Genomic DNA, 21805 nt, shown 5'->3' with positions numbered 1-21805 from the left:
CAGTGCAATCTCTCAATTTATTTACTTGGTATTTTAATGTTTTTTTTTTATTATTATTATTTGGTTTAAATTTGTAAGCATTTCGGCAATTACAACTGTACTTTTAGGTCACACAAATGATACCTTGCATTAAAATATAGATGTATACAAAGCAGCTGTATTTTGCTACTTTGATTTGATGAGCTGCTGATTTTATTAAGGGGTGTTATTCACTGATTAACCTCCAGTTGCTTTACAAGTGATTACATCCTATGAACCAATGCATAAATTCATTCTTATGCATCATTATTGTTGTACTCTTCAAGAAAAATACCTACGTTGCAGTATAAATCATCAGCTCTGTTTCTCATTAATATTATGTTTAAAAAGTGGCCAAAGCTAAACAAAGAGCATGAAACATTTCAGATGAGGAAATATTTTATCAATCCTGCATCACACAGACTGTGAATAAAGTCTACTGTAAGATATTGCAAATTTAAAAACAAAACAAACAAACAAACAAAACAAAAAACTCTTTCATGTATTTTCTGTATAAAGGGGGACATTTTATTACGTTTATACACGTGTCAAGAGCTTACAACAGTGCCATCTTCTGGGTATAATTCATTTTATGAAAATATATGCATTATTAAATTCTATGTCTTTGAAAATGTACATTTTACATGTTTTTAATTTGTTTTGTTTTTTGTAAATACTAATATTTATCTGTTTTTTACTTTTTTTATTTATTCATTTTTATATTTTCCTTAAAACTGCTCTTGGACCTGTTTTCTAAATAAACTCTGACAAGGACAACTTTGGGCCTTGAGACACCCTGAATGGGATACCACCCTGTCGTAGGGCACAATCACACACACATTCACACACTACAGGCGAGTGATGTCATCACATTATAATTCATTGTCTAATATTTTAAAAACTGAAGCAGTACAAACGAAGCCTTTAGCAACACAACCAGCACAAATGAAGCACAAACAAACAAAACAATTTGGTGTGAATTTATGGCACAAACCAGCACAAATGGAGCATAAACGATTGAGACTATTTTGCCGAAGTTTTGTGTTGGGTGGGGGGACAAATTCACACAGGTATCAAAACAACTCTTGAATGTAGTTTCTTCTTTTGAGCTGATTCTCAGGAAGCAATCAGTTGAACCGGTTCACAAAATTGAACAGAATCAAACTTTAGTTCTGGGTTTATAACAGAAAACACAATAAAATATTTGCAATCTAAGTTCTTGAGAATTTGAAGTAGGCATTTTACTCGATGATGTTACTAATACAAGGTACCATCAAATACAACTAAATATATTTGTTTTCCAGTTGTGAACTTGTGATTATATTTTTCATTAGGCTTAATGGATGTTGTTGTTGTGATAGACATTTGAAGAAATCAGACTTTATTCAATTTATGCATCAACAACAACATAGTAGCCTGTAATGACAATCCAGTGTGTCTGCCATGAGCCTGAGACTCAGTTAGAAATGAACGAGTTGGAGGCTACACTAGGTGGCTCTTACCAGACTAGTTATTGAACCAAAGAACCCTTTCAAAATGAACAAATCAAACCTACAGGCAGAGTTGAAAGTAAGTTTTTTTTTTCCAGTTATATCCGACTCAAAAAGAACCGTATAAGCCGGTTCAACTAACTGTCGATGTTTGCCGAGGATTCAGACGAGTGAGTTGCTGACACTATGCACATGACTTGAACGAGCCTGATGTGAAATGTAAGTTTCTTTAATAACAAACAAAACGTATTGAAATGGAAATATACTTATGGCTAGTTTTATTAAATACATTCATATTAAAATATGGAAAAGCCTTTCTATCTAGAGATATAAATGAATTTTACTGTAGTTTTTTGTGAATGCAGATTATTTTTTAAGTTGAAGATAAATTGTGGAGTTTATAAGACTAATTTTTTTCTTTCCTTATACTTTAGACACGTAGAACATATTCACATTTGTACATTAATGTCTGTAATGTGTGCTGTGGGTGCAAAACTTTAATGTAGGAGACTTGTCCAATATGTACACTACTCAATATTGGTCAGTCGAATCCGACATGAAGGATCAGCGAATGAAACTGTGACCACAACCACCATTAACTTAAGTGAATAAAAGGCAATAATCAGCAATATGCGTTCACACAAATGACTTTATCTGAAGGTTTCACTGATATGACACTGAGTTGTTAGAAAAGAAATATGTAGTGACGCCATTGCCTGATGACGTTAAAGGAACCGATGAACCGGTTCATTGAAACAAACGTCCGAAAGAACCGGTTCGCGGAAATGAATCGGACTTTCCATCAGCCCCCGTATGTAGGGAAGCGGCCCGCTTATAAAGCGGAAGCCCCGCCCATTCGGCATGAACCATTATAAAGAATAAATATCAGGTAAGTATGAATACAATAACGTCACACATATAGATAAGTATACATAATCATAAACATATACATATAAACATATAATATGATCATAATATGAACATACACACATATTAACCACTTTCCTCATGTTCATTTCAATAAAAGTCCCCCTTTTCCCCCAGACACATAAACACTGGTGCAGAAATAGGACAGGAGTTTATCTCCTCCCTCTTGCTGTAGTCTACAGCACAAACAAAGACAGACTATACAAATATACAGATACGTAAATAAAGATGTTCTGTTTTAAACTTATCTGGTGTGTGTAGTGTGATTATTGGGGATGTGGATCAGCAGGGAGAAGTAATATGTGATAAAAACCTGTGTGTGTGTGTGTGAGAGAGAGAGAGAGAGAGAGAGAGAGAGAGAGAGAGAGAGAGAGAGAGAGAAATGGAGCCTCCACTGACTGCGCGCGCACCTCCCCAAAATCACGAGGCGTTTATGCTTGACGCGCTCGCCGTTGTAATATTCTTTGAACCGCAAGGGGCGACTCTGAGTAATCGTCCTATAAATCAACCGGAAGTAACTGAGAGAAGAAGTAGTTTGTCGGAACAACCATAGCAACGCTTACAGTCATGGCGTCTCGCGTGGAGTTGCTGAATGCTGAGGAGGAATTGTTGTGTTTGTTGTTGATGTTTATTTTCATTAAACTTCACTAAAACCCACAGTGTGATAAAAGAGCAAAGAATCATATAAGAATCATATAAAACCCAGTAAACCTTGAGATTATCACTTATCACGTTACAACAAAAATATAGCTATAAATATGAGAACATGTATAAAACTAAATTGAACAACCTCAATTTTTATTTTATTAATTTCATTAAGATTTTTATTAAACATAGACCATTACATTCATTATATAGACTTATTTATTATTTATTGTATTATTTTGTAAATGTTAGCAATTACTGTAGATATCAGCAAAAAGTGGGAGCTTCCTGCAAATGTAATTTCTCATATTTACAAAATCAGGTGATTATTATGTTCACCCATCAGTGTAAACGTCTCTTTATGTAAAGAGACAAAAGAAAGTTATTACAGAATGATTACTCTGTATGTTCACCCATCAGTGTAAACGTCTGTGTATAAAGACAAGAGAGTGAGGTTTAATCACTGTGTCTGAAGGTGTAGTGTAGTGACTGTGTTCATTTGTGAAGATACTGATGAATGAAAACATGGTGTGCTCCCCAAAAAAACTTTCAGCATTAGCTTTATTCTATCAACAGTATGTACAAAGCGAATCGAAATCTCTATTTTTAAAAACCAATTCATGAATTTTGTGCCATCTGGTTATCTCTGTGGTCCTGCATGGATGGATCATAGAGAAGCCTGTACAATTGTACATTTTGGCAAGAGTTGCCTAAAAGTCATTCATTTCCGGATCTGGCAAGTTACAAAAAATGCCGTGCAAACCTCCATGAGAAACGAGGCCTAGTGCACTGAATGCGATCGACTGCCCACTCCGCAACAATATAATTTTTGAAACATGCTCCCTCATGCTAGTCCAGATGACTTGTAATGAATAATGAAATAAGTAAAAGAGAATATAATATTATTGTGAATGAAGCAGCTTCACACAGATATAAACCAGTCACATTCATTTCACCAAATACCGTAATAAATAAAAGGGTTAGATTATTAGACATTATACACATTTACCCTGACTTCATGAGTATATAGTATTTTTTTTTTTTTAAATAACGATAACTCTCTGTTCATATGTGAAGCTCAGTACCTCAGGAAAGCCATGTTAATTGCAGTTACAGTGCCCTCCACTAATATTGGCACCATTGGTAAGACACTACTGGAACTTCAAATGGAATCGGGTTCTATGGTCAGATGAAACCCAGAAACCAAAATAGAGCTTTACGGCAATAAACACCAGAGGTGGTTTTGGCGCACACAGAGAGATGGCCATATGGAAAACTACCTCATGCCCATGGTGGCTTTAATGTTTTGGGGCTGTTTTTCTGCCAGAGGACCTGGACTTTTTGTTATGATACATGGCATCATGGACTCTATCAAATATCAACAGATATTAGATGAAAACTTGACTGCCTCTGCCAGAAAGCTTAAAATGGGCCGTGGCTGGATCTTCCAGCAGGACAATGATCCAAAACAAATCAAAATCAACATAAAAATGGTTTACCCCAAAATTAAGGTCCTGCCATGGCCATCCCAGTCCCCTGACTTGAAACCCATAGAAATCATGTGGGGTGAACTGAAGAGGAGAGTCCACCAGTGTGAACCTCGAAATGTGAAGGATCTGGAGAGATTCTATATGGAGGAATGGTCTCAGATCCCTTGCCATGTATTCTCCAACCTCATCAGACATTATAGGAGAAGACTCAGAGCTTTAATCTTGGCAAAGGGAGGTAGAACAAAGTATTGACTAAAAGTGTGCCAATAATTGTTACACACCTATATTTAAAATTATATTTTTTTGCTTAACCTGTGTTTTGTTTATAATTGCATGATATCCATGACAGCAGAGTATTTTTGTGAATTTTTTTTAACAAAATATCAAAAGGTTAAACAATAAAGGCAATTTTCCACAGCCTTCTTTGCTCATATTTACCAAGGGTGCCAATATTAGTGGAGGGAACCATATATCATGTTTTTACTTGCAGTACATTGTAGAGCCAGTAGGTTCACTCAGCACAGCCAAGCTCAGATGTGCAGACCCTAATATATGAACATTTATGTTTTTGTAAATGGCAGCAGTGATGCAGTTTAAGACTTCCTGCTTCATTATGTAGTCTTATCTGAAAACTGTATACAACTGCACATTATCTCATGTCAGTCATTTCAGATCTGATTTATATTAAAAATAACCATTCATATCTAGCAATGAATTTTGTGATTAATTGACATTATTACACAAAGAGTTTATTTGTTCTTCAGCAAATATGTGACTTTTAGTTTAAATGATTAACAGTTAAGACATGAAACATTATTGTGGTTTGGTTTCTATTGTAGTTGAGCTGTGTGAGAGGTGAGGAAATGCTGTCTTTCACATTCTCAGTAAAGCCAAACTTTAAACAATCACACCTGCATGTTCTCACTCTAGTTTCTGTGGCAAACACTAACAGCACTCAGTGAGCTGAGCTAATAATAAAAGATGAACATAATGTTAGATGCCACTGCAGCATACATTAAAGACCTAAACATGAATTAGCGATGGGGATTAGTAAATATAAAAGATCAAAACACACATTAAGTATGGGGATTAATAAATATAAAATATCTAAACACTCGGTTATGGGATTAGTACATACAGTCCCCTCTAAAACTATTGGAAAGTTTCTTGATTTAGGAAAGAATTCATTCTTTTAAAAGAGTTAGCTTGCTTATTCAATCAAACAAGATAAAAATCTTTCCAGAAAGGTCCACTGGATGTCTTGTTGAAATCAATTATGAACTTGAGTGAATAAGCAGAGGAACTGTACAAGTTCAGGAGTTGAATAAAGTTATGTTCTGCAAATTGTTGTTATAATTTCTGGGTTCAAATGAAAAGAGCGCATCAACTTTGACCAGAACGGAAGTCTTTCTCTCTTTCTCTCTGTGTGTAAGAACACAGGAAGTGTAGTGGCTTTAACACAGACCACTGATCAGTCAATCCTTCATCAGTGTGACAGGATGGAGCTCCGTCCACTCCGTGTGATGATCTGTGAGTAAATGTTTTCTTTGAGTCTTCATTAGAGTGAGTGGCGGCTTAAAACAATATGTTCAGATGAAGTCTAATGTCCTGTGTGATGAGGTTAATATGTGACTAGAACATTTTCGTAAGAGTCTCTGATATGATTGTTGGATCAGTGTACATCCAGTTGTGTGAGTTAGTTCATTTGAGTTGAGCCCTTGTGAGAACTTACTGAGGTTACTGAGGTTACCGAGGTTAAGGTAAGGGTTACATTTATATATAGAATAGTATTAATTAGTTGCATTAATAATTATATCAGTGGGAGGGTACAGTACAGTCCCGTCTGAAACTATTGGAACGGCAAGGCCTATTCATTTGTTTCTGCAGTACACCAAAGACATTTGGTTTTGTGATCAAAAGATGGATATGAGACAAGAGTTTAGGATTTCAGCTTTTATTTCCTAGTATCTACCAATTGGGTGGTCTGAAAGAAATGTGCTATGTTCTATGTCATTTAACACGTCAACATATAAATACCAGGAAACAGAAGCTGAAATTGTAACCTCTCTTCTCCTTTTCATCTTTTGATCTCAAACCCAAATGTCTTCAGTCTGCAGCAATAGCAATAACTTGGCCTGCTGTTCCAATGGCGTCAGAGGGGACTAAATATTTTTTTGTTTTCAGCATAGTTTATGTGGATTGCTGTTAATTGGGTGTGTCCTCACTGCATCCTGTAGTGTAATGACATTAGATTAGATATACCACGTACTGGATGTTCTAACTTTAACACTAACCCCAACCCTAACCATAGATGGACAACAGTGACATACTGTGTCTGCAGTATTAATGATCTGTGTCTGCCATTGGCGCATGCATGTTACAACATGCAGTACCTAGTGGATCTAATCCAATGTGTCATTACGCTACAGACTGCAGTGAGGACCTTTTGGTCCATTTTAGTGCATATGTGTAGAATCTAAAATCTACCATCTTCAGGATTTGTGTGTTATTTGGGGTTGTAGAGTGTCTGAGGTGGCATGGGTTTTTTTCTGAGCATTAATCAGATTTTGGTTTGTGATATTTTCGTGGGCTTTTATCATGGATGAACATTTTTTGTTTCGTATAAGGTATGAAAGGAAGAATATATGATCAGAGTATTATGTTCTTACTTTTAAATAAATAAAAAAAGATAGTGTTGATAATGTTGTTGTGTTCAAAATGTTTATAGTATGGTGGAATATTTAAGTTGATTATAGAGAAGTTTAGAAACTTAGTTGTTATGCTTGTAATTGTATGGATTTGTATCAGCTATCTTTAACTTTATTTTCAGTATAGCTGTTGGCTTGGGTGGTGTAAGGGTGTTCATGTCGGCACTAACATGTCGGATGTAGTATTTCCAGGTTGTATTCATACTCCACACATATACTGATCCATACATACTGTATCAGCGGCTGAGCTGTAGGTACTGAATCTAATGCATCTCATGGTATGCAGATTTCAGATGCAGCCGTACATGCTCCCACCACCAAAACTTCCTCATCCTCTTACTGCTTCTGTGTGAACACAGCATATAATTTCCATACACAGAAATTTCTGTGTGGTTTCATCCACTTCTGATATTACTGGAGCAGTGGAAGGTATTCTCTGACCCATATTTTCCAAAACAAGGTCAGACAAGTATTGGACTTGTCGCTGTTTACGTGTTTATGTACAGATCACTGTCTTTAAAAAGCCTTGTTGGAAGAAGTGGTTTTGATCTGATCTGTAAAATGTGATTGGGAGTAAGAGCTTCCAAGTTGTTTAAATCATCAGAAAGCTTTGTGATGGGGAGGTCATTAAGAATAGCTTTAATTTCACAAAGGATGGTGGGTAAATTCTCATCATCCAACGATTGTTGTGAGAGAGTGGAGTGCAAGACCTTCTTTAGATAGATAGATAGATAAATAATTTTATTTGTCCTCAAAGAGGAAATTTGTTTCCACCGTGGGTGCATAGAAAAACATAAACACAGCAACACCATACATATTAACCATCATAAACAATCACAGGCATAGAGGGGAGAAAGGGATAAAAAGAAAACATCAGGATCATACAACAAATGCCAGAGCATAAGATGGCATCACAATGGCTATTACCTATGTTTTTAACGCTCGTATAGCCATAGGAACAAAACTCCTACCATAACTGGTCTTTCTGCACATGGGCAGTCTATACCTGCGGCCAGAAGGAAGGGGGTTGAAATATTGATAAAGTGGGTGGTCTGGATCAATTAAAATTTTATGTGCCTTCCGGAACGTATATAAAATGACACAGTCTGATAAATTAGGGGTGGGAATACCAATAATGTTTCTCGCTCAATTAGGAATCTTCAAGAGTTTGTTCTTATTGGTAACTGTTAGCATATGGAAATGGCACCATGCATAAGAACCGGCTAAATAAAACTTCGATACAGAAGAAGAAGCAGAGTACACTGAACAGACAGATATTTACAGTGCATCCGGAAAGTATTCACAGCGCTTCACTTTTTCCACATTATTTTACAGCCTTATTCTAAAATGGATAAAATTCATTATTTTCCTCAAAATTCTACAAACAGTGCCCCATAATGACAACGTGAAAGAAGTTTGTTTGAAATCTTTGCAAATTTCTCACTGTAAGTTTACGAATAACTGTAAGTCTCTGTTGACAGCTCTTGTAAATACCCAGAGTGTGCTGATTGAAGTTGAGATGTTTATCCAATGTAATTTCCAGATATCTGAAAAGGTCCACCCTTTCAACCATCTCTCCCTTAATGATAATAATGGAAGGACGGGTCAGTGTTTTGGAAGAGCTGAAAACCAGTTCCTTAGTCTTTGCGATATTAAGGTGGAATCACACCATTTACTAAAATGTGCTATGGAGCATTGATAGTCAAAAAAAAAGAATCATTGTCCTTATTAAGCAATGCAAGAATGGCAGTATCATCTGCATAGTTAAAGTAATGAGTGGTGGTGACTGGACTCTGACAGTCATTTGTATAAAGAATATAAAAAAGTGGACTAAGTACACACCCCTGAGGGGCACCAGTGTTGAGAACAATAATGGGCAATAATGCATTGTCCACCTTTACCACTTGACCAGATTAATGAGCCGCGCCGACACGCCACTGTGATGCAATGCAGCAGGGGGATTAAAGTCCATTTGAGTCCCTCAGATAGAAACATGTACACTGGACTTTGTCATGATCCAGTGTGTTCAAAGCTGCCTGGAGCTCTCTTTCTGCTCCAATGAAATTTGTGCCATTATCAAACTTTAATGCATGAGTCGTCAGCCATTGTTTGTTCTCCCATCTTTCCCTGTAGACATTGATAGACAACGCATTCTGAAATTATTTTTCTACAGGCAGAGTTTGCATTTATAACTCATTACCTTTTTCAAAGTGTTGACATGTGGTTTCCTCCAGCATGACCTAGTTTTTATGAACATGTTGCCAGATGAGTTTGAATACATGGTGTTCCTTTGACAAGATAACAGGACGTTTCATCTCTTCTGGCATTGCTGCTCTACTAAGTCCTCCACCAACTTTGAGCACACCATCCATCAACACTGGATGAAGGTTATGAATATCACAGCTCCTCTTTACTCCAGATCTTCCATTTTGCAAGGCAGCAATCTCTCCCTTGGACATTTCTTGTTGAGAAAATCTGATGATTGCCAAATCTGCAACAGCAAGATCTTCTACTTCTACTTTGACCATGTAATCCAGCCTTGAAGATCTTCATTTCCATTTTGACTCTGTCCTGCTCTGTGATAGGTTCACCTGTTTCAGAAGAAAGGGAAGACTGAATGAACCTTCTATGATGTCTTAGCTTTAAGAGAACTTCTTTGACCTTTAAAAGCCACGCCAATTTTTGGATTTACACTCGACAATCATTCTCACAGACGTGTCTGTGACAGACATTTTTCAGTACATTGCACAATCATAGCCTGAATGTGTTCATTAACCTCTGTGTGTTAATTTTTCTGTGTGTTCATTTTTCTGTGTGTATTCATTTTTCTGTGTGTATTCATTAACCTGTGTGTGTGTTCCATAACCTGTGTGTGTTCATTATTCTGTGTGTGTTTATTAGCCTGTGTTTGTTCAGTAGCCTATGTGTTCATTAACTTGTGTGTGTTCATTAGCCTGTATGTGTTCATTATCCTGTATGTTTTCATTATCCAGTGTGTATTCATTAACCTGTGTGTGTTCATTAGCCTGTATGTGTTCATTAGCCTGTGTGTTCATTAAACTGTGTGTGTTCATTAACCTGTGTGTGTTCATTAGCCTGAGTGGGTTCATTAACCTGTGTGTGTTTATTAGCCTGTGTGTGTTCATTAACCTGTATGTGTTCATTAGCTATGTATGTGTGTTCATTAACCCGTGTGTGTTCATTAACCTGTGTGTGTTTATTAGCCTGTGTGTGTTCATTAGCCTGCATGTGTTCATTAACCTGAGTGTGTTCATTAGCCTGTATGTGTTCATTAACCTGTGTGTGTTCATTAACCTGTGTGTGTTCATTAGCCTGTATGTGTTCATTAACCTGTGTGTGTTCATTAACCTGTATGTGTTCATTAACCTGTGTGTGTTCATTAGCCTGAGTGGGTTCATTAACCTTTGTGTTCATTAGCCTGAGTGTGTTCATTAGCCTGTATGTGTTTATTAACCTGTATGTTTTCATTATCCAGTGTGTATTCATTAATCTGTGTGTGTTCATTAGCCTGTTTGTGTTCATTAGCCTGTATGTGTTCATTAACCCGTGTGTGTTCATTAAACTGTGTGTGTTCATTAACCTGAGTGTGTTCATTAACCTGTGTGTGTTCATTAGCCTGTGTGTGTTCCTTAACCTGTATGTGTTCATTAGCTATGTATGTGTGTTCATTAGCCTGTGTGTGTTCATTAGCCTGCATGTGTTCATTAACCTGAGTGTGTTCATTAGCCTGTATGTGTTCATTAACCTGTGTGTGTTCATTAACCTGTATGTGTTCATTAACCTGTGGGTGTTCATTAACCTGTGTGTGTTCATTAGCCTGAATGGGTTCATTAACTTGTGTGTGTTCATTAGCCTGTGTGTGTTCCTTAACCTGTATGTGTTCATTAGCTATGTATGTGTGTTCATTAACCTGTGTGTGTTCATTAACCTGTGTGTGTTCATTAGCCTGTATGTGTTCATTAGCCTGTATGTGTTCATTAACCTGTGTGTGTTCATTAACCTGTGTGTGTTCATTAGCCTGTATGTGTTCATTAACCTGTGTGTGTTCATTAACCTGTGGGTGTTCATTAGCCTGAGTGGGTTCATTAACCTTTGTGTTCATTAGCCTGAGTGTGTTCATTAGCCTGTATGTGTTTATTAACCTGTATGTTTTCATTATCCAGTGTGTATTCATTAACCTGTGTGTGTTCATTAGCCTGTTTGTGTTCATTAGCCTGTATGTGTTCATTAACCTGTGTGTGTTCATTAAACTGTGTGTGTTCATTAACCTGAGTGTGTTCATTAACCTGTGTGTGTTCATTAGCCTGTATGTGTTCATTAACCTGTGTGTGTTCATTAACCTGTATGTGTTCATTAACCTGTGTGTGTTCATTAGCCTGAGTGGGTTCATTAACCTTTGTGTTCATTAGCCTGAGTGTGTTCATTAGCCTGTATGTGTTTATTAACCTGTATGTTTTCATTATCCAGTGTGTATTCATTAACCTGTGTGTGTTCATTAGCCTGTTTGTGTTCATTAGCCTGTATGTGTTCATTAACCTGTGTGTGTTCATTAAACTGTGTGTGTTCATTAACCTGAGTGGGTTCATTAACCTGTGTGTGTTCATTAGCCTGTGTGTGTTCCTTAACCTGTATGTGTTCATTAGCTATGTATGTGTGTTCATTAACCTGTGTGTGTTCATTAGCCTGAGTGTGTTCATTAGCCTGCATGTGTTCATTAACCTGAGTGTGTTCATTAGCTTGCATGTGTTCATTAACCTGGGTGTGTTCATTAGCCTGTGTGTGTTCATTAGCCTGTGAGTGTTCATTACACTGTATGTGTTCATTAACCTGTGTGTGTTCGTTGGCCTGAATGTGTTCATTAACCTGAGTGTGTTCATTAATCTGTGTGTGTTCATTAACCTGAGTGTGTTCATTAGCCTGTATGTGTTCACTAGCCTGTATGTGTTCATTAGCCTGTATGTGTTCATTAACCTGTGTGTCTTCATTATGCTGTGTGTGTTCATTATCCTGTATGTGCTACTGAGATTGGATTTTTCCTCATATATGACATCATCCTGTATGTATTACACCATAGCTTTAGTGCACAGGAGTGCCTTTCTCATGTGAGACACAGAGAAGGAAGTGTGTAATCCAGCTTCAGATTAGCAGATGTGGATCAGATTAAACATGAGACAGTAATGAGCAGCATAGTGACCTGAGTGAAAATAGCTTTTTCTAAACACCATTCATTATTGAAACAGGTCGATATATTGCATTTCTTATAGCTGAAGTGAAACTAAATATAGATTTTTTGCAGTATATGACATTGTTCTCATTTGTCTTCTTAAAGAAAAGAATCAAGTCAGCGTTACATCATATTCTCTGTTCCTCTTCCCTTTTTAGTGCTTATTTCACTTATCCGAGTCGGACAAGCTCAAGGTGATTTATACATATTTTATTGCCTATGTTGTGTACATGTTGGATTTGTATTAAAGTGGAGAAGATTGTTTGTACATTGTCATGCAGAATTTAAGTTATTTACATTGACAGTGTGTGTTTGCTTTTTGACTTTTCCAGCAGAGATTATACCAGTTCTGTCTGTGGAGCCGAATTCACCACAAATATTCAGAGGAGAGACGGTTACACTCACATGTAGGATTTCAGGAGGAAATGGACTGTACTACTGGTACAAAGATGGTGTTAATGTTCACAGATCTGCTGAAAATTACTACATTATAAAAGTAGATCAGAGTCACAAATACAGATGTTACGGGTCTGTTGATGGATGGTCAACGACATGGAGTAATGAAATGATTCTCTCAGTGATAGGTACATGTCTGATCTTACACTCCTGTAACATGCACTGATACACATACTGTAATCATTACAAAACACACTGATTAAATATCAGATGGTCAGAGAAGGGTGTGTTTGGCTGATTTGATGTATTTGTTGTAACTGTACAGAGAGACCAAAAGCCGTTCTGACTCTGCAGCCTGATGGACCGATATTCAGTGGACAGGAAGTCACTTTCACATGTGAAATACGAGGACATGCAGACACTGAGTGGATGTACAACTGGAATAAAGATGGTGTCCAAATATTCTCCTCTGTTGAGAACAGTAAATATTCATTCACTCCTGTAGAGTCTCTCAGCTCTAAATACACCTGCAGCGGACGAAGAAGAAACGACTCTCAGACCTCAGAGACCAGCAACACTGTTACACTCACTGTGTCAGGTGTGTGTGTGTGTGTGTGTGTGTGTGTGTGTGTGTGTGTGTGTGTGTGTGTGTGTGTGTGTGTGTGTTAATCTCTTCCTGACACCAATATATATAATTTCAGCATCACATCACTCCATGCAGTGTGGATTAAGGTCACAATATTGCTTTAAAATGTCACAGATTCCGAAAAAAACAATGTTTCATTTACTTATTCTACTTAGTCTAGTAATGATTAATGGTGTAGTTGTACATTCACTGTGTGCTGTGTATAATAGTGAACACACTTATGAAGATGAATTCATTAAGAGTGTGTATCTATGCACTACTTTAACAAATGCTAAATATAAATGCATTATTAGACACAAATCATATGATTAAAGTGATAAAACTATTGTTGAGGTTGTAAAGAGGAAAACTTTAATATCATCATCATTTCATATCAACAGAAAAACCCAAACCGACTGTGAGACTGAGTCCTCAGAGCTCCGTCTACAATGGAGACAGAGTTACTCTGAACTGTAATCTGCTGTCTAATGGATGGACTTTTCTCTGGTACAAAGATCGAGTCCAAGTAGCTGAAGACCCCGACACACTCCATGATACAGTCTCTAATGCAGGAGAAACAGTGTATCAGTGTAAAGCACGCAGAGGAAACTACGACTCAGAGCTCAGTGATACAGTTACAGTTACAGTTAGAGGTACGTCATGGTTTCTACTCTTTCACTGCATGTTTTAAGTTATTTCTTATTATATTTTAGATATTTATAAAGCCTGTCATTCATGAACAGTGAGAGCAAAAGTTAAAGTAAAGTACCGCTGAGTGTGTGTTCATCAGGAAGAGAATCTCTGTTGTAAGAGACACAGACGATCAGATATCAGTGTTATGTAGGGATAATAAATCTCATGGTAGGAGAAATATGGAAATTATAATTACACAGCACTCATGTTAATCAGACTCATAATGGTGTTTATAACTGTAACTGAAACACAGACATTAGTGCTGAAACACTCACTACAGAATATTAAATTATGATCAAAATAGAAAGAATGTACAGTGTGTGTCTGATACCAGAGGCCTTAAAGCTACACTGTAAATAAATCACCTGCTTTGTCTCTATAAGTGCTGACTAATCACTTTGGAAATCATACATAAGAGACCTGGAGCCAGATCACATCAGGATCTCGAGTAATTGTAGGATTTTTTTTCTTTTGCTCCACTCTGCTTCCTTACCAATGACCAAAACATGGAATTATACAGAATAAAATGTGATGTCAAATAAATGGATTAAAACAACAACAATTATTTATATAACAATTCTCAATCACCTGTTCATTTTATTAAACAAATCTGAATAATACTTTACTATAAATACATCTAACACAATACCAAATGATTATAATCAGGATCTGTAGAAGACGCTGGACTTTTTGGTGCAAGTGGTTATAACTTGTCCAAAACAATTTTCAGAGTTACATGTGTAATGTTACATTCTTTTCCAAAATCTTCTAAACTCTATACACTCATGAAAACCAATCAATCAAAAGTATACTGATTATTTCAGGAAATATTTTATTATCTTTGTACAGTGCTCCCAAAACCTGTGGTGTCCATAAATCCTGATGAACAGGTGTACAGAGGAGAGACTGTCACTCTCAGATGTGACATACAGGATGAAGAGGACTCTGACTGGATCTACGGCTGGAATAAAGATGGTTCTGGTGTCAGTAATGAACAGGAGTACAGAATCAGTAGTGCTGAAACATCTCATGCAGGTAAATACACCTGTAGAGGAAGAGAGAGACGAGGCTCACACTCCTCACACACCAGTGATGCTGTTACACTGACTGTATCAGGTGAGTGTGATCATCTCTTCAGTACTCATTAACCTCAGGTTCACCTCAGCACTCAGTACTGGTGTAGATTAAAGCTGCACAATATGCATACAAAGTGTGATATGCAATAAAGATTTATGTTATTAAATATTGCCATACATTAAAAAAAAAAAAAAAAGACTAGCTGGAAGAAAAAAAGAGAAAACTGTTGGTACAAAACATGTGTTTTGAGTTTATGGACATGCAGTTAAAGGCCTAGAGGTGGATTATGGCATTAAATATTCTGCCCATTGTTGTCAGTCTGCTTGTTAGGAGCCACTTCTAGATCAGTACTGGTGGACCTAATACTCCAGGGTGTAGAGTGTTACGGCGAGGCCATGTGTGGTAGAAATAAGAGTTTGTTTGTTTGATTCTCTGTGAGATGGGTAACCAGTGTTAATGATAGTGTACACATTTAATGTGTGTTTGGTATGAGTAAAGACTACAACAAACATATTTTCAAACATCTTGTAGTCGATTAGGAGTTATACCAGAAATGAGAATGAAGAGATCTTCAAAAATGCAACTGTGAAATGATGAAATCATGAAGCAAGAATTCTTTCAAACTAAGTAAGGGTCATGCAGAGCTGATAAAGAGATTGTTGTGAGTGACCTAATACAGAGTTCAAATGAAACTGTGTTGTCAAAAATGGTGAATAAATTGTGAAAATTTGTTGAAGGTTTAACGTTAATGCCATCAATATCTACTGAATATCTGGAATTTTAAAACAAAGTCGTTTGGGTGCAAATAAAATATCTGTTTTATCAGAGTTCAGTTTAAGAACTTTGGAGTCCATCCATTATTTTAGATCATGAATGTATACAGTTAATGATGTGGAAGACAGCTCTCCTGATGAGATAAATCAGTGTTATCTGCTTAACAGTAGAAACTCAGATGTTTTTGAATGATCTGAGCAAGTGGATGCATATACTGTACCTGTAGTTAAAAGGAGGGGGCAAAGGATTGATAATTGAGGGATACTTTGTGTGTCAGGGGCAGGAGAAAAAAGGAAACATGATCCAAACTAGAAATACTGATAGAGGAAAGGCACCAGCATCAGCAGAAAGGAGTAGATTATGAGTGGCCCGTTGAAGAGCAGTCTCAGTAGAGAATGTAGATATGATTGGAAAGGCTCAGAGAGATTGCTGGTAAACACTCTTTAAAACAGTTTGGACAGAAATGGAAAATTAGAAATTGGGCTATTATTAGTGACAGCAGGTTTTTTTTTATCATTTGTATCTTTTTCGTTCCTCTGTCTCAGGTTTTACATACAATACTGTTATAGTATTTGTGGCTGTGGGACTGAGTTTGGCCTTTCTGAACATCATCCTTTTACTGATCGTGCGTTGGTGGCACAAATCCAACAAAGGTGTGATAATTATTTTTCAAGAAATTGCTTATAATATAATCAGTACTGTTTATACTGTATTTAACTATAAGTTAAATAGTATAAATAGCATAAGTTGCACAAACATGGAAATAACAAACAATTAAAAAAATAATTAATGCTCCCTTCACCTGTCAGTGGTTTTAATGCTATACATATCAAGCTTCAGATAATGTTCATATAAAGTTATCATTTTACAACAAAAAAATGCAAAGAGAACACATGAATTTCAAAACCATTACATGTAGAAGTGACTGTAAGCTCCACATTTGTGTTCAGCTACATCCCATCATCTACCTGTAATTCCCCACACTGTTTTTTTTTTTTTTTTTTTTTTTTTAAATATTTTTTTTACAAAGGTTGATTTAGATTAAAATGTTATCTGTGTTTGTTTTGTTCTGTTCACTGTCACTGTAGATGATGATGCTGGACCCAGTGATGTGATTTACACTGAGCTTGAATTCAAGCCACAGAAAAAAGCACAGAAAGATCAGGGTAAAGCTATCGTATATATTTATATAAATTTGCATGTACATTAACTTTTATTGTTTTTTGATTTATTGACCAATTCATTTCATTAATGACTGTTTAGCTATTTAGATTAGTTGCAGTTGATTGTGGACGTTAATTCAGCGTTTCTTGTTTACATCTAGTGAAGGCCAGTGTAGAGTCTGAAACTGTTTACTCACAGCTGAAGCAGAACACATAGGTAAGACAAAATCTGCTATATTTACAAATCTCAAATTGAGTTAGAAATACTTAGAGAAATCATGAATAGAAATTCTAGTTCAAGTTTTGTGCCTTGCTCAGTAGGAGTTCAGAGTTATAAACAGTTATATATATAAATAGTGTAATATAAATGCTACAGCCTCAGTTAGATTGCTAAGACCTTTCTAAATTATTACACCTAAAGCAATCCTAAAAGCAAACAATGTCAAAAGCAGCTCCAGTGTCCTCTCTTCTTGTTGCTGCAAGCCTTACCAGCTGCTGGGTATCATGATGTAATCACAGCGGAAGGGAGTCAACTGTAGAAATGCTCTATAGCTTTTAGTAGTATAAAATAGAGATGTGCATTCTGGTTCCTCTCACAGCTCAAACACTCAGTAAACAAAGTGAAAGAGTCCTCTAGTACTTTCATTTCCTGTTGATCTTTACTTGTAAATCTCACTGTGTTCACACCTCAACTAATTCAGGAAAACAAATAAACCTCAGTCTATAGAAAAGAATAAACAACCCTAAGGCAACCAGAACCCACAGCTGAACGTATAATACATATTATGACAAATAAATCAGTTTCACAGTTTTTCACAGTAGAAACTGGATTTAATACACTTTTTATTTGTACTATATGTATATATCTCCCACCACTACCTGGCCCTATAACTTTACATTTACAAAGACTCGTTTTTGCTGATGTATAATTAGCTACTGTGGAATACAGTGTGTGGATTAAACAAGCCCATGTCTCTTGTTCAAGAAGACATCGTAGTTGTTGACTCTACTGCCAATCCTATTTTTTTTGGAAAATACATAAAATATAGATAAAGTGGTTTAAAATAAAAAAAATTATGCATTTTCATGAATTTTCTTGCTCAATCCTATAGTGTCAATGCAGTTAAGAGAAATTCTACTAGTAAATACACTAGTAACAGTTCTGTTAATAAAAGATAAAGTGGTTTAAATTTTATGCATTTTCATGAAATTTCTTCCTCGTATAGTACACTGACACTCCTATAGTGTCAGTGCAGTTAAGAGAAATTCTACTATAATAAGTGCAAGTATTGCAGTATAATAAGATGCATGACAGTTTCTCCTTAAATAAGCCATCACTATTTACTGCTTTATATTTAATAATTACCGTATATACTGAAATATAAATTTGCATTGCCTTTTAAATGTTCCTTAATGATTTGCTGTTGGCTTAAAACACCAAAGTTTAACCATTTCAGGAACTAAAATCTAAAACAGCTTTAAATGTTCATTTACAGGTGCTGGATGAGTGAATACACAACTGAACAGACGAGACAGAAGAGAGAGAAGTTCATCATGTGTGCAGTGACAGTAAAATCGGAGTGAGATTGTTTTGTACAGGTTCTTTGCACTTATTTGGTTTAAAATGTGTGTGGGGAATAAGAACGTGTGTATGGACACATTAAGAAGTATTTATAGGGTGTATTTTATTGATTACTTGTGCCACTATTAGGACTGGTTGTAAAGCGATAGGATTTAGTCGTAATAGTAAGAGTAATAAGTCAATGTGACTGAACTTTTATTCTTGAAAATGTTTTTTCACTCATGTGAGGGGCTTCATCATGTCATCTGTGTGCAGTTCACACCTACAGAACTGAAAGTCACATACAGAGATACACTGATGTATTTTCCATCACACGGTACAACCACAATCTGCAGCCTACAGTTAAAAAGATCATCATAACAAATATCATTTCATGGTTTCATTGTATTAAGCAACACTTTAAATAAATGCATGCCGATATCACAAACCACAACAAGATGAATATCACAAGCCCTAAACTGTGTGCACCAAATGTGTCTGTAATGTCTCACGTCTTCCGGAAATTATCGTTTTAATGTATTTTTATTGCACTGTAACAGGCCTGTTTGAAAAGTCATGTGCATAGAGTGTACAGTTTTATCTCCAGCAAACGTTTGTACTCATCTCCATCCATGTGGACACAAGCAGTATCAGTATATGTAAAGTTAGAGGTGCTCAGTACAGTGCAATCTCTCAATTTATTTACTTGGTATTTTAATGTATTTTTTTTCTTTGGTTTAAATTTGTAAGAATTTCAGCAATTACAATTGTACCTTTAGGTCACACAAATGATACCCTGCATTAAAATATACATGCATACAAAGCAGCTGTATTTTATTAAGGGGCGTTATTCACTGATTAACCTCCAGTTGCTTAACAAGTGATGACATCCTATGAAACAATGCATAAATTCATTCTTATGCATCATTATTGTTGTACTGAAAAATACCTGCATTGCAGTAGAAATCATCAGCTCTGTTTCTCATTAATATTATGTTTAAAAAGTGGCTAAAGCTAAACAGAGAGCATGAAACATTTCAGATGAGGAAATATTTTATCAATCCTGCATCACACAGACTGTGAATAAAGTCTACTGTAAGATTTTGCAAATTTAAAAACAAAACAATAAAAAAAATGCTTTCATGTATTTTTTGTATAAAGAAGGTCATTTTATTACCTTTACACACTTGTCAAAAGATTACAACAGAGCCATCTTCTGGATATAATTCATTTTTAGAAAAGTCTACGCATTATTAAATTCTATGTCTTTGAAAATGTACATTTTACATTTGTTTTTAATTTGTGTATTTTTTTTGTTTGTTTTTTATTTTTAGTTTTTTGGTTGGTTGGTTTTTGGGTTGTTTTTTTTTGGAAATACTAATGGTTAATGACCACAAACACCATTAACTTGAGTGAATAAAAGGCAATAATCAGCAATATGCGTTCACACAAATTACTTTATTTGAAAGTTTCATTGATTAAACATGACACTGACGCATGCACCACGGCATTGCTTGATGACGTTAAAGGAACTGATGAACCGGTACATTGAAACAAACCGTCCGAAAGAACCGGTTCGCGGAAATGAATCGGACTTTCCATCAGCCCCCGCACTTTCCAGCAGCCCCCGCGGCCCACTTATAAAGCTGAAGCCCCGCCCATTCGGCATGAACCATTATAAAGAATAAATATCAGGTAAGTATGAATACAACAACCTCACACATAAAGATAAGTATACATCATCATAAACATATACATATAAACATAATATGATCATAATGTGAACATACACACATATTAACCACCTTCCTCATGTTCATTTCAATAAAAGTCCCCCTTTTCCCCCAGACACATAAACACTGGTGCAGAAATAGGACCGGACTTTATCTCCTCCCTCTTGCTGTAGTCTCGGCGGACTGGACCCGGAAGACGGACGCGGACAATCTACAGCACAAACAAAGACAGACTATACAAATATACAGTTACGTAAATAAATATGTTCTGTTTTAAACTTATCTGGTGTGTGTAGTGTGATTATTGGGGATGTGGATCAGCAGGGAGAAGTAATATGTGATAAAAACGTGTGTGTGTGTGTGAAATGGAGCTGTAGCGCAAACCCACGTGTGCAGTCTGTTTCAGTGTTTCCCAACTGATGTACCATCTGATGAGAGCAGGGTGCCGTGTAGAAATCCTTCAAACATTTATAAAATGCTAAATTGTGTAGCTATAATATATTTAATAGCCGATATATGATCAATATCTGATGTCTGAAATAATAACACAGACACAGAAATAATAAGACAGACACACATGCATAAAAATAATAATAAAAAATGATATATAAGTAATAATAATTCCCTCCCCCTCTCTGACCTGTCAGCAGCACGTCAACATCAGTCTATGTGTTTTTATATCCTAATAATTAGCGTGTGACGATGCGTGTGTAGTGCAAAAGAATATGGACAGATTTCTTAAAAGGAAAGCTCCAGATGCTTCTGGACCATCAACTTCATCCTCCTTGTTTATACTTCTGCCTGACTCCGCAGCGCGAGCCTCCACTGACTGCGCGCGCACCTCCACAAACGCACTAGGCGTTTATACTTGATTATATACTTGATTGACTATACTACGCGCTCGCTGTTGTAATATTCTTTTAAGCGAAAGGGGGCGACTCTGAGTAATCGTCCTATAAACCAACAGAAAGTAGCTGAGAGAAGAAGTAAATGGCGCACTTATATAGTGCTTTTATCCAAAGCGCTTTACACTATGTCTCATTCACACACACACACACACACGGTAGCAGAGCTGCCATGCAAGGCGCTAACTTGCCATCGGGAGCAACTTGGGGTTCAGTGTCTTGCCCAAGTGGGCCGGGAATCAAACCGCTAAACCTACGAGTAGTGGACAACCCGCTCTACCAACTAAGCCACAGCCGCCCCTTTAAAGAATTAGCTTGTCCGAACAACCATAGCAATGCTTACGTACATGGCGTC

At 36.4% G+C, this 21805-nt stretch overlaps 1 protein-coding gene across 1 annotated transcript; it reads left to right on the top strand.

The window, feature by feature from the left end:
* Window positions 1–2293: 2293 nt before the first annotated feature.
* LOC128633102 (B-cell receptor CD22) lies at window positions 2294–20243 on the top strand. The gene is made up of 10 exons (XM_053681833.1): window positions 2294–2367; window positions 12629–12717; window positions 12856–13107; window positions 13245–13517; window positions 13946–14197; window positions 15087–15353; window positions 16634–16741; window positions 17177–17254; window positions 17413–17468; window positions 18748–20243. Exons 1-9 carry the CDS (start codon window positions 2294–2296, stop codon window positions 17466–17468), a joined length of 1449 nt encoding a protein of 482 aa, XP_053537808.1. The 3' UTR covers window positions 18748–20243.
* The last annotated feature ends 1562 nt before the right edge of the window (window positions 20244–21805 follow it).

This window comes from Ictalurus punctatus, chromosome 7 (genome assembly GCF_001660625.3).
Source record: "Ictalurus punctatus breed USDA103 chromosome 7, Coco_2.0, whole genome shotgun sequence".
In the NCBI taxonomy this organism is placed as follows: domain Eukaryota; kingdom Metazoa; phylum Chordata; class Actinopteri; order Siluriformes; family Ictaluridae; genus Ictalurus; species Ictalurus punctatus.
The sequence above is the reverse complement of the archived record's forward strand: the minus strand, read 5'-3'. Positions and strand labels throughout refer to the sequence as shown.

Coding starts and splice junctions, on each gene's coding strand:
- LOC128633102 (XM_053681833.1), top strand. CDS start 2,294: ATGAATCGGACTTTCCATCAGCCCCCGTATGTAGGGAAGCGGCCCGCT. Junction 12,718..12,855: donor CCGAGTCGGACAAGCTCAAG/GTGATTTATACA, acceptor TGACTTTTCCAG/CAGAGATTATACCAGTTCTG. Junction 13,108..13,244: donor AATGATTCTCTCAGTGATAG/GTACATGTCTGA, acceptor GTAACTGTACAG/AGAGACCAAAAGCCGTTCTG.